Source organism: Bufo bufo, chromosome 1 (genome assembly GCF_905171765.1).
Source record: "Bufo bufo chromosome 1, aBufBuf1.1, whole genome shotgun sequence".
Taxonomy (NCBI): Eukaryota; Metazoa; Chordata; class Amphibia; order Anura; family Bufonidae; genus Bufo; species Bufo bufo.
In genome coordinates, this window is record NC_053389.1 from 588,541,010 (window position 1) to 588,554,930 (window position 13,921).

The 13,921-nt window shown below is 43.2% G+C and overlaps 1 protein-coding gene across 1 annotated transcript in view; it reads right to left on the bottom strand.

Annotated features, from left to right (window-relative positions):
• The window catches only part of CHCHD3 (coiled-coil-helix-coiled-coil-helix domain containing 3), a 153,052-nt gene that overhangs the window by 101,120 nt on the left and 38,011 nt on the right, over nt 1-13,921 (bottom strand). The window contains exon 4 of the mRNA XM_040413401.1: nt 11,887-12,031. Within this exon, the coding sequence (XP_040269335.1) occupies nt 11,887-12,031 (145 nt within the window). The remainder of the gene's footprint in view (nt 1-11,886; nt 12,032-13,921) is intronic.

The following is a 13,921-nucleotide window of genomic DNA, read 5'->3' on the forward strand; positions in this document are numbered from 1 at the left end:
CCAAGAAAAATTTCAGAGGCAGCTGCTTGTAGGATTGTTAGAAAGGCAAATCAGAACCCCCACTTTTCTGCAAAAGACCTTCAGGAAGATTTAGCAGATTCTAGAGTTGTGGTACATTGCCCTAGCAACACCTGCACAAATATGGCCTTCATGCAAGAGTTATAAGAAGAAAACCTCTCCTGCATCTTCGCTACAAAATTTTGAATCAGAAGTTTGCAAAAGAACATCTAAACAAGTCTGATGCACTTTGTAAACAAGTCCTGTGGACTGATTAGGTTAAAATACAACTCTTTGGCCACAATGAGCAAAGGTATGTTTGGAGAAAAAAGGGCACCAAATTTCATGAAAAGACCACCACTCCAACCATTAAGCATGGGTATGGATCAGTCATGCTTTAGGGTTGTGTTGCACCCAATGGCACAGGGAACATTTCACTGGTACAGGAAAGAATTAGTTCAATGAAATTCTAGAAAATTCTGGAAGCAAACATAACACCAACTGTAAAATGCTGAAGTTGAAAAGATGATGGCTGCCACAATGGGTAATGATCCTAAACACACCTCAAAATCCACAATAGACAACCTCAAAGGTGCATGCTGAAGGTTTAACCATGGTCCACACAGTCCCGACCTGAACATCATTGAATCAGTGGATAGATCTCAAAAAGAGCAGTGCATGGAAAGCGTTTCAGGAATCTCACAGCACTGGAAGACTTTTGCAAGGAAGGATGGATGAAAATCAGCCTCTTTCCTGGCTACAAAATGCATTTAAAAGCTGCAATACTTGCCAAAAGGGGTGCTACTAGGTATTAACCATGCAGGGAGCCCAAAGTTTTGCTTCTGGTCCTTTTACTTTTTTGTTATTTTGAAAATGTAAAAGATGAAAATAAAAAAATATTTTAGCTTAAAATACAAAAGGGGGATCTGTCATCTTTAACTTCAAGCCTTTTGGAGATCATTTCATCTTCAATTTGGTCAACTGTTCACAGTAATTTTGACCAGGAGTGGCTAAACTTTTGCATGCCATTGTACCTGGGGATATAATAATCTGACTTTAAATTCCACTTATACTGTTCCTACTGTGCATAATGCAATTCATAGCGATAATGTAGTAAGCCATCAATAATTTTTCATAGGAAAAATATAGGTAGCAAAGTCCAGCTTCTCCCAAAGTGATATTCTTTATTCAAATGAAAAATGTGCAGATAAAATCCATACTTTCCATACAGCATCATGATGCTGTATGGAGAGTATGGATTTTATCTGCACATTTTTCATTTAATAAAGAATATCACTTATGGAGAAGCTGGACTTTGCTACTTATATTTTTCCTGTTTTCTTCTACAGAGTTCTTGTTTCCAACTCCAGTCCATGCCTTCCGGAGTGTTTTCTATTCAGGTCAGCGAAGCCTAATAACATTTGGATTTGTTGTTAATAATTTTTCATAGTATTGCACCTTGTGTTACATCCTACCCGAGAAAATCTTCACGAAGCACAAAATCAGTTTAATGGCAAATTCACATTCATTATAGTTTTATTATGCACAGATTGTGTAAGTGAGGCACTTACAGTGTCTTAATGGTACTGCTGTTACCCACCTTCAACTAAAAAATATACCAACATATATAATGGGATCTATACTGCCTTGTTTGTATTCTCTTTTGTTCATATTTATAGTTATCACTTTAACCCTTTAACAACAGACCTGTTTATCAAACACCTATCCACAGGATAGGTCATCAATATCAGACTGGTGGAGGCTCAACACCCAGCTTCCCCACCGATCAACTGGTTTTGGCAGCTTCCAGTGCAGAAAGTAAACTGTGGAAGAAGTCGGAAGCAGAAGCTGTAGTACACTGGGACAGCCACTACACAGTGGACGGGCCATCTGTTTTCAGCTCTGTCCACTGTTTCTGAGCGTGCCAAAATCAGCTGGTGCTGCTGGGTATTGGATGCACACAAGACACTGACACTTATCATATATCTGGAGGAAGGGACATCAATATCGAGAGACTGGAAAACCCCTTTAATAACCAAGAACTACAGTTTGTATTTTCATCATCGCATTCATGGACACAATATGGTTTACTATTTCATCAGTGTAGCTGAATTGTGTGTGTGGACAGGTTGTAGTTTTCAAGGGCACCATTCTATGGTACATATAATTTAAATGGTTAAGACTGGGGCTATGCCTAGACTTTTTATAGTACTTTTAATTGATGTAAACTATTGAGCTACAGCTGTAGTCAAAATCACTTGTAGGCAATCTTGTGCACTACAGTTGTCACTCAACAGTTAAAGGGGTTGTCGCACTTCAGTAAGTGGCATTTATCATGTAGAGAAAGTTAATACGAGGCACAAATAGGCATCGACCGATATAGATTTTTTAGGGCCGATACCGATAATTTGTGAACTTTCAGGCCGATAGCCGATAATTTATACCGATATTCTGGGAATTTTCATTTTTGGAGAAAAAAAAAATTCCTACACAAATCTGCTGAAATTTAATGTTTATTGTTAATGTGTATTTATTTTTGTTTTTTTAAATCTTTTTCATTTATACTTAATATTTTTGTGTTTTTTTTTTTTTTTACTAACTTTTAGCCCCCTTAGGGACTAGAACCCTTGTCCTATTCCCCCTGATAGATCTCTATCAGGGTGAATAGGAGCTCACACTGTCCCTGCTGCTCTGTGCATAGTGCACACAGCAGCATGGAGCTTATCATGGCAGCCAGGGCTTCAATAGCGTCCTGGCTGCCATGGTAACCGATCGGAGCCCCAGGCTTACACTGCTGGGGCTCCGATCGGAGGAGCAGGGGAGAGGGGATCCTGTGGCCACTGCCACCAATGAGTAATACTGGGTGGGGGGGGGGGGGGGGGGGGGGGGGGCGCGCACTGCGCCACCAATGTTTTTACTATTGGGATGGGGGTGGGGGGCGCACTGCGCCACCAATGATTAATACTGGGGGGCTTGGGGGGGGGGGCGCACTGCGCCACCAATGATTAATACTGGGGGGCTTGGGGGGGGGGGGCGCACTGCGCCACCAATGAAGATAAGTCTCTCAATCATATACAGGAGGCGGGAGCTGGCTGCAGAATCACATAGCCGGCTCCCGACCTCTATGAGCGGTACCTGCGATCCGCGGCACCTGAGGAGTTAACTACCGCAGATCACAGCTACAGTTCATAGAGGTCGGGAGCCGGCTATGTGATTCTGCAGCCAGCTCCCGCCTCCTGTATATGAATAAATGAAAGGCTTATCTTCATTGGTGGAGCGCTGGCCACAGCCCTCTCCCCTCCTCTTATGTTCTCTCCTCTCATTGGCGGCAGCGGCAGCAGCAGCACAGGGGGAGGAGACACTGCTTCCTTCTCCCCTGTGCTGTGGAGGGAACACAGAGAGTGCTGAGAGCAGCGCGTTCTGTGTTCCCAATACGTTATCGGAATATCGGCAAAATAGATGCCGATACCGATAACGTTCAAAATCCTCAATATCGGCCGATAATATCGGCCAAACCGATAATCGGTCGATCCCTATTACTAATGTATTGTTATTATCCATATTGCTTCCTTTGCTGGCTAGATTCATTTTTCTATCACATTATACACTACTCGTTTCCATGGTTACAGACCACCCTGCAATTCATCAGTGGTGGTCGTGCTTGCACACTATAGGAAAAAGCACAAGCCTATGTGCGCTCTCACGGTCCCGGCCACCAGAGAAGCTGGCGCTTTTCCTATAGTGTGCAATAACGACCACCACTGATGGATTACAGGGTGGTCTGTAACCATGGAAACGAGCAGTGTTTAATGTGACGGAAAAATTAGTCCAGCCAGCAAAGGAAGCAATATGGATAATGACAATACATCAGTAAGTGGCTTGTACTAACTTTCTCTACATGATAGATGACACTTACTGAAGTGAGACAACTCCTTTAAGCCTATGGACACCTTTGTGGGCATTTTTTTAAGATTGCATTTCACTCGTTTTGGGCTACAAATAATTTTTTCAATAGGTCTTTATTAAAAGTGCACAGCTGTTTCTGAGATACAAGAGTTAAAATTCAGTCTGCTTGCAATATGTTACTTTGTGTTTTCTTTGAATCCCATCAACTGAGGGCTCGTGTAGTTCTCATCTCCGATCTCCTGACCCCATAACCACTTATTTAAGCCATGTTTTTATCAGTTTGATTGTGTCTATGAGGTCAGGAGATCAGAGACTGCTTTCACACAGCATTTGATTTCCATCAGTGATTGTGAACTAAGGCCAGATGCAGGTGAAAAACACAGAACAGGTGCAAATATTTCTATTACACCTTACATCTGTGTAGGCTTCTTCCACTTCTGGTTTTGGCTCAAAATCACTGAAGGAAATCAATGAAGTGTGAACTAGGCCTGTGAGAAAGCAGCCTAAAAAAGGTACCTGAACACGACTGCAGTTTTTTAAAATAGTAAACCTGCGTTTTTGCGTGTTTTTGGTGTGGATTTGATGTGGTTTTGCTGCAGATCTTACCTTTGCATTGAAAAGGGCGAAATCCGTACCAAAAACGGCTCAATTGACATGCAGAGGATTTCTAACTGCACACATGATTTGTCTAATCTCATACACTCTGCTGGTACTTTACTTTGCTGCGGTTTTCTGCATGTAAAACTGTGCGGAATTTGCCCCGTGTGCAGCCACCCTTAGGCTACATTCACACAAGCCATTAAAAACAGATACACGGTCAGTTTTTCATAGCCATTTTGCACCGGTGTGTTTGAAGAGGTAAGTGTCACAATCAGTGGGGGGGGGGGGGCTCCACACTGAACACAGGAGGGAAGGGGAACAGTAACTGGGCCTGGAAACTAGGGAAGAAACAGGTTATCTCCTAGACAACCCTAATCCGGGCCCTGACTACCCATCAATATGAATAGACCTTGAAGGTAGGACTATTCATAAGCAGGATACATAGGCCCTGATTTCCCTATAAGGCCCTGGAATAAGCTTAGGACCAGAGACAACCCATTCCTCCCCAGATGGACGAATGGAAGTCTCTGTCTCAGGCCCAGATACAACAACAGGGAATATAACAAATACAAACAAATGTGACACTTAACTTCTGTAAAGATGGAAGAACAGGAACACCAAAGAGGATCTCACACCAGCTCAGCCAAACCCAAATTAAGCTATCAACCGCATAGTCAGAAGGGTGGGGTGAGACTATAAAGGGTAGAAGTGATGACCACTGAGCAACAGCTGAGAAAAGGGAAGTGGTCATTAACCCTATCAACACTGAATCAAGAGAAATCATGGAGACTGTTAGATTCCTCCACGCTCAGCCAGACAATCTCCTTGAATCCCTGACATCAGTCACCTGAGGGACCGTGACAGTAAGGTCATCTCCTTTGATGAGGTGGCACAGTCTAAAGTGAATGGGACGAGCAGTTGTAATCACACTGAGATGCTGCTGCGCAGGTAGATTTGAAGAGAAAGCAGCAGATAGCGAAGCGCACCTACCTCTTCAAACAGCTGATCGGTGGCGGTGCCAAGAGTTGGACACCTGCCGATCTAACATGACTTATCCTGAAGATAGGTCATCAATATTGTAGCACTGCACAACCACTTAAGGTCTTTCCATTTCAAAATAAGGTTAATTATCAAGTTATAATATTGTTCTATTCATAGACTTGAGCGCACAAATTGCAACAATTTGCTTACCAATATGAGCTATTAGGATAGACACCATTATTCGTCTATGATTAAGTAGCCCCTCATTCATTTATTGATGTACTCTACACATCATGGGTGAAATTATTCTTAAAAGAAACCATAAAAGGTATGCTAATGACTAGGAATTGTGACAGATGCCGAGGATTCAGGCCTGTTGGCTCAGGCACAGCACATTAACTATCTATCATAAAGTGCTCTGAACTTGCTCATTTATCACCACCACGTAGCCTACAGGGAAGAAACAGTGAGGGGTGCAAACTCCATAAAGCAATATCATACTGAACTCACTCATCCTAATGTTCAGATCCCCACTGTTTATCTGCATGAAAATCACAGAAAAATTGGCCTATAACTGAGGCTTGATTCAAATGACTTTTTTTTTTTGGAATATGTCATAATTAGAACAAGCTTATACTTTGTAGAATAATTTATTTTCATGTGCTAATTTCATATTGGAGCCACAGCTTAACCAAACACACAAATGCGAGTTCAATGAGAGAAACTCACAGCGCATGTCATTGCGAGTTCCCATTCTGACCCCCGAGAGTCCTGCCATCTATTGTACTACACTGACAGAATTATGTCAGTGTAATTCAGTAGATACCGGGACGCTAAGGGTTACACAGCATTAGGCTACTTTCCCATCTGCGTTTTCAATTCCACTATTGAGATCAGTCATAGGATCTCAATAGCGGAGGAAAACGCTTCAGTTTTATCCCCATTCATTGTCAATGGGGACAAAACTGAATTGAACAAAACGGAGTGCACCAGAATGTATTTCGTTCCTTTTGGTTGCGCTCCCATTGTGGACAGAATAACGCTGCAAGCAGCATTTTACCGTCTGCGGTGTGGTGCAGAGCAAGATGGATCCGTCCTGACACACAATGTAAGTCAATGGGAAAGGATCCATTTTCTCTTTTTATACTCCTGTTTTGCAGAGTGATCTGTACACTCAAAAATATTGCTAAGGGGACTCTTTAAATCCTGAGTGGGGAACCTTTTTGCTGCCGAAGGCCATTTGGATATTTGTAACATCGTTCGGGGGTCCATAACAAAATTTTCAACTAAAAATTTGACTGCTTTATTTGGTCAAACATATAATTGACTTAGGGGTAAGTTACAGAAATTGTGTTTCTATAAAAATAAAAATAATCCAGAGCGCTGTATTCTTGAAGCACAAAATGGTGTCTGCACTATTATATATAGTACAGGCGCCATTTTGACCAAATATAGCAGTCTAATTTTTAAGTTGAGAATAATATATATTTAGTTCTTTATTTCCTTATTTGGCATTAATGGCAGCCAAACTCATCCCAGAAGTCCAGAGAGGGGTTCACCCAGCTTTCACTATCCCTGCCACTGTCCCTTTCTTAGCCTCAGATCAGCCCCCACCAACACTACCTCCATCAGCCTCCCAAGCATACATCAGCCTCAGATCACACCTCCATCAGACCCCCAAGCCTCAGATCACCCCCCAGACTCTTCCTAGCCTCCATTAACCTCAGATCAGCCCCATCAGACCCCCAAAGTCTCCATCAAACTCAGATTAGACCCCCATCAGACCCTCCCCAACCTACATTAGCTTCAGATCAGCCTCCCATCAGACTGCCCTGCCTACATGAGCCTCAGATCACACCCCCATCAGACCCTCCCTAGCCTCCCATCAGCCCCATCAGACCCTCCCCATCATCTTATCAGCCTCCCATCTGAGCCCCCCCAGCCTCAGATCAGACTCCCCCAGACTCAGATCACACCCCCATCAGACCCTCCCTAGCCTCCGATCAGCCCCATCAGACCCTCCCCATCCTCAGATCAGCCTCCCATCTGAGCCCCCCCAGCCTCAGATCAGACCCACCCCCATCAGACCCTCTCCAGCCTTCAATAGCCTCAGCTCAGACTCTCCATCAGACTCTCCATTAGCCTCACACTAGCCCCCCATCAGATCACCCGGCCTCAGACTAGCTCCCCAGCATCCAATCAGACCCCCCAGCCTGCACTTCTTCAGATCGGACCCTCAATCAAACCAGAGATCATAAGTTTAAAAATAAATTCTGGATGGCGAAGCCACTTGGCAGAGTCATTCACCCTCCCTGGTCTTCTTCCCGTCGAGCTGTACTGTGACCTGACAGCGCACAGCGTCAGGTCATAGTGTGCATCTACGTGCATTACGTCTTGACTCTGTACGTGTCAGGACACAGAGCGGGTCCCGGAAGGTGAGTACAGCTGGCGCAGTACTGTTCTCACCTTCCTGTGCCTCCTGCATGCTAATGACCACTTCCATAATGGAAGTGGTCATTAGCATTTGCAGTATATGCTCTGGCAGGGAGCCGGGGGCGACGTCAAATCATCCAGCTGGCAGTTTGTGGCCCCCGGGCCAGTGGTTCCCCACCCCTGCTTTAAATGCCGATTTCTAGTGAAAATCAGCATATTACAAAAATTCTCATCGCCGTCCAGGCACAATATTAAAAACAAACTGACTAGACAGTTACACTTTATGCTTTATTTACAAAAAAAAAAAACTAGAAACCCTTTAGGGTAAATGCACACTTTCAGGATTTATGTGCGGACAATCCGCACTGAAATCTGCAGGTGTTCGCAGGGAAATCCGCATCAATTGGTGCGGATTTGCATGCAGATTCGGTGCAGATTTTCCTGTCCCCATTGAAGTGAAGAGAGAAAATCTGCAGATGTTAAAATCAGCACCGTAGGTCAAAATTCGCATGGAAAAAAAATCCGTATCGTGTGCATGAGAATTTAAAATTCTCAAAGAATACAAATGTACATGACCTACGGTGTGGATTATCCACACGCAATCCTGATCGTGTGCATTTAGCCTTGAAGTCCGATCAGTGGGAGTCTAACCGCTTTGGTGGCTGGTAACCCGTTATCTGCAAAGAGAAGCCAGTGCATTTTTTGTCTTCTGATCAGGTTAAAAATATGAATGGACAACCCCTTGAACATATGGCTAGTTTATATGAAGTTGTGCAAACTTGAAGGACATCAAATGCAGATATTAGGATTCTGTATATACAGTTCATATTCCCTAATGGGGATCATTTACTTGGCACAGGCACCAATCTAAAGGCATCCTACCTCAAACACGTTATCTTTAGAATATACACTCTGTGCAGTCACAAAAGGCAAACATATACGACGAGAATGACTTAACAATACACACTGCAATACACCAATAGATCAACTTAAAAAAAAATTGTTTAAAAATGTCCCCAATACGGCTGCGAGATAACAGGGGTCCTTTCTTGTGTTACAATGAGAGGCTTGTCATGGGAAACATCTGTCATATGCCATTTACAAGGACAAAACCTGACAACTTTGTGATTCCTCTTTTGTTGTTGCTTGTCATGCACGCTTTGCGTACTTCAAAAGACCAGAAGCAATCAAAAGGGGGAGTGAGCCGAATACAGTATACTTACCCGCTATTGAAAGGAAAATTATTTCAGGCTTTTTTTTTTTCCTAGTCTTTTATGGGCTTAAATATGAATATATTACAGCTATCTTATAAATTATTCAGACCACAGGGAGAATTTGTAGGAATACGTGCGTGTCAAATCATAATAGAATTTGTCAAATAAAAATACAATTATATATGTAGTGCAACCAATATATGGTTGGGCCAGCAACACGTTGCAGTTTGAAGGTTAAATGTTGCTTAACTAAATACATACAGGGGACAGTTATCAATAATGGTGTAATTCGCCCGCAAAAAATACTAACATTACAAAGCAAAAATGGTGGTTTTCTTTGACCTCAAAAACTTTAAAAAATGTGACTTTTAAAAAAAATATAAACTTGATTATTCGCCTATTTCTCTCTGTGATTTGTCACATTTTAACACCAATAGCACTGAAATGTAACTTTTGTATACGGAAATGCGCCATTTAAGACCCCCTGACAGACCACACTTGCGACTTTTGAAATAAATATATTTGCGACTTTTGGAGCATATTTGTGAGATTTCCACTGGTAAATTGTGACTTTTTTCTCAAACTCGGGACGTTTTTGTTACTGTTTTGTTGAATGTCAATTTTTTTTACAAAACCCTGTTTTTTATAATATTAGATAAAAATAAATGCCGCCTGTTTTACTATTTATCACTCCTTCCTACCACGAGTTGGTTTTCTTTTCATCTTTAGGCCATAAATGTAACTTTTTACACAAAACACCACCACCACATGAGCTGGCTTAATTGTCCACGACAATTTGAGCCATTTTGGCTGATAAGAGGATGATAAATGAGGCGTAATATGCTCCAATGTGTTAGCCCCGCCCACTTTTTAAAGTAAATAAGAAGAGCTACTCACCTGGCCGATCCCACACTTCCTGGTCCAGTGCAGGAAACCCCTAATCGCTGGTCACAGCGGCTACCCACCTCAGTCACTGATTGGCTGGGCATTTACAGTATGTGCTATATGTCTTTTGCAACCATTTTACTAACGAACTATATCAGCAAAATAACCCTTTTAAGTCAGATTTTTGGGTCTGTTCTATACATAAACCAGAATTTGCAAGGTCGGAGCCAGCATCAGCAGAGGTTCGGTGGAGTACAGGGGATGGTATTTTCCAGTGATTACAAAACATATTCAACATCAAAATCGTTATAATACTTGTAGACGGGAATAATTCTGTAATATCCCAAACAGGTACAATTCCATTCACTGCGTATTCAGGAAAATGTGAGAGTCTTGTGTATGAGGCCTTGACTACAAACAAAATCCCCCCCACCGGTGCTCACAGACTTGAGGTGGGCTCCAAAGGGGCTGCTTACTGCACCTTTCCCTTCAGGCTCAGGAGTTATCATCCACTAATCTTGTTAGTGCTACTTATTACTGCAGCAGGTTGGTAATTACATAATTGATCCATCATTTCATACTGATAACTATATTACAGAGATTGTCCCCATGCAGGTTTTTAGGAGAAGACTCTACAAAGTGCTGCCTGCACCTGCTGCACTCTCTTGCCAGTTGGAACCGACCCAGATATTTAGATTTATACCTGGGAAGCAGCCTCATACAATCCAATCACGTCTATGTAACAACACTGTAGATTAGGTTATTCACCTCCAACATGGGAAACATTCAATTGTGGGGAAAAATAAACAGTTTCATGCAGTGTGCCAAGCACTAAGGGCGACAAGGAATTCTTTTTTTTAAAATGCAATTTTTAAGGCATATCCGCCACAATATACTATATTTGGTTCCATTCTGTTTCCGTTCAGCAATCCACTTTTTTTTTTTCGGACAAAAGGTTGCGCACGTAGGACTTTTTTTGTCTGCTCTTTTTGGCAAAAACAAAACAACAACCTAAAACTTACCTTCTAAAGCTTCTAATGACACATTGTTGTGGCTGCAGCAATGAGAGCTGTATACCACTGGAGCCAATCACTAGCCTCAGCAGTTTATGGCATGAGACAACTGAAGCCAGTGATTGGCTGCAGTAGTAATACTGAATGTCGCCACTGCAGTCAAAACAAAAAGCTAGAGCAGCAGCAGCGTTAGATCAGAGGGGATTCGGGAAGGTAAGGAAAGTTTCTCCCACCACTTTAACAGGCAGGTTAAATTTATAACGAAAAAATACTTTTAAAATCAATCAGTAATAATATCGGTGTCAGTGCAGCACTAGCCTTAAAGGGGACATTGAACAAGGTGTCAGAGCTGCACGCTGCATGCAAGAACAGATAAGCACTCCAAACTTGCTGCAAACACTTAGCAACGTTTCGGATTAATGGTCCTTCCTGAGGCAAGGCTATGGTGTAAGGAGTATTAGAAAACTAAGTCCGAGGGGGCTCTTATACTGCTAGAAGTGCAGTAAAGTCCTGGAAGTGGAAGCAGCTTTCTCCTTGAAGCTTCAGTCTTTAGACCGCATATACAATGCTGTGGCATACTCCCAAAGCATTACAGCCTGTCAGTGTTATACTGACAGCCAACCTATAAGGCTACGCTTCTGGCATGGCTTAATAGTCCAATAGCTATGTAGACCAAGGGGACTCTCTGTTGGGCTGTCGATTGCCAGTTTTTGCCAGTAAAGCGTAGAAATTTGCAACCAGGGAGTTTGTTGGTATTTCATGCATTCCCTGGTTCATGTACCATAAAGGTTCTCTTTAAAGAAGCCCTGCCTTATAGGAACTGTTAGACTTAAGACACTAAAACTGAAAACACTTACAAAACTTCTTGCTTTCAGCCGTTCCCCCTCAGTGGTAGCTTTCTCACGGAGTACTGCCCTTGTAAGCTGTTCAGTAGAGGACGCTCGTTCCCTCTCCAGAGATTTTCCGATTTCATCCTGCATCAACAGTTTACTGTGTTCTAGTCTGAAAAAGGCAAATGTAAAACTTCCAATGAAATTCTCACTAATAATTTTGTGATTTCCCTTAGTAAGTACAAAAAACAAACATTTAAATCGGTGAAGCTTATTGAAAAATTGTCCTAGTTTCTTGATCTTAAAACTCATTGGGCACAAGTTCCCAAAGACACACTAGGGAATGAAAGATGTTCTACTAGTTTACATTGGTGTGATGGTCACCTGTCCACATACTTGTGGCCATATAGCGTATATGGTGGTTATAGATAGCATCACCTGCCTCAGCCATTTCATTTTTCTGCATGCGGTAGAGAGTACATAAAGCAGCAAGCTACTTTTCCATCCTCCGCAGCTTTTATTCATGTGTCCACCAATTTCCATACTCAAGACCATACAACCACTCTTACTACCACACAATATAGACAAAGGAGTTATGGTCTAAATCCGTGTTCCTCAAGTCCAGTCCCAGGGCCCACCCGTGGTCGTGTTTTCAGAATCTCCTTAGTATTGAGCAGGTGATATAATTAGTCTCAATGCATCAGGACCTACCACAGGTCTTCATTCAGTGGGATATTCTGAAATCATGACTGGTAGGTGGTCCCGTGAGGACTGGAGTTGAGGAACGCTGGTCTAAATCAAAACCTAAGCCGCTTCCATTGTCTAATTTTTTCACAAATTAAAGAACAGTGCACAATGCCCAAAAATATTTTAAAAGGGTAATCTTTAATATAGAAACATTAAAAATGAGTTCAGATGTTATATTTGCGAGGAGGGGACAGTCGTATCAAAGGAAGATATGAGATGTAAAGCATAGAAAAAAAGTGGAGAGAAAATGTTAGTGCGTCTTATAGGGCGAATACTAATGAGCGCTTCCATTATGGAAGTGCTCATTAATACAGGAGGACTGGGAAGCTCCCTGGTCTTCTCCTGCAGACTCCTCACGCTGTGCTGTACCTGTGCACAGTGTGAGGACATCGGCACTCTGTGCACAGCTCGGCAGGAAGACCAAGAAGAGCGCTGGATGTTAGGAGCGGCGTCTAGAGCAGTTACCTAAGGCTAGTTTCACACTAGCAGCAGAGGAGTCCGGCAGGCTGTTCCGGCGGGTGAACAGCCTGTCTGTTCCGTCCTGCCGCTAGTTCACGTGTGCCACCAAGACTGCCGCTCCGTCCCCATTGACTATAATGATGGCGGGGGCGGAGTTCCGGCGGCAGCGCGCGGCAAGAGGCAGCCGGACTAAAACTACAACATGCAGTACTTTTAGTCCAGCTGTCTCTCGCCGTGCGCTGCCGTCGGAACTCCACTCCCGCCCCCATTATAGTCAATGGGGATGGAGTGGCAGTTCGGGGGCACACGTGAACTAGCGGCAGGACAGATCCGACAGGCTGTTCACCTGCCGAAACAGCCTGCCGGAGTCCCCTGCCATTAATGTGAAAGTACCCTAACACGTGACACAAGTGTAACAGTCACCAGTGCGGCCAGGTATTGGCTCCAACGGTCACAATGTTTGTATCGCCATATTCTGACCTCCACATTATGTCTGGCAGAAACCTGGCAGCTATGACGTCCGCTCCACTAAGAAGTGGGTGCCAAGTTTAAAGACCCTACCGCCTATATATAGTTGTACGGCAGTAGGAGACTGGTTAGTGAATAGGGAGAGCACTATGCTCTACCCAGTCATAAAGAGAACTGGGTGGACCTACAGTTAACGGCTGCACAGTCCTCTCGCCTTCATTCATCTCTCTAATCTCCCTCACCAACATGATCAATACAGAAAGCAGGAAACTAAGAAATCAGCTTTCAGTCTCCTGTCACAATGACAATGCTTGAGCCTGAAGAGGTAAGTAACTACAGGACAGGTATGCAGCATTAACCCTTTCACTGCCTTTTAACAGAGATCTTG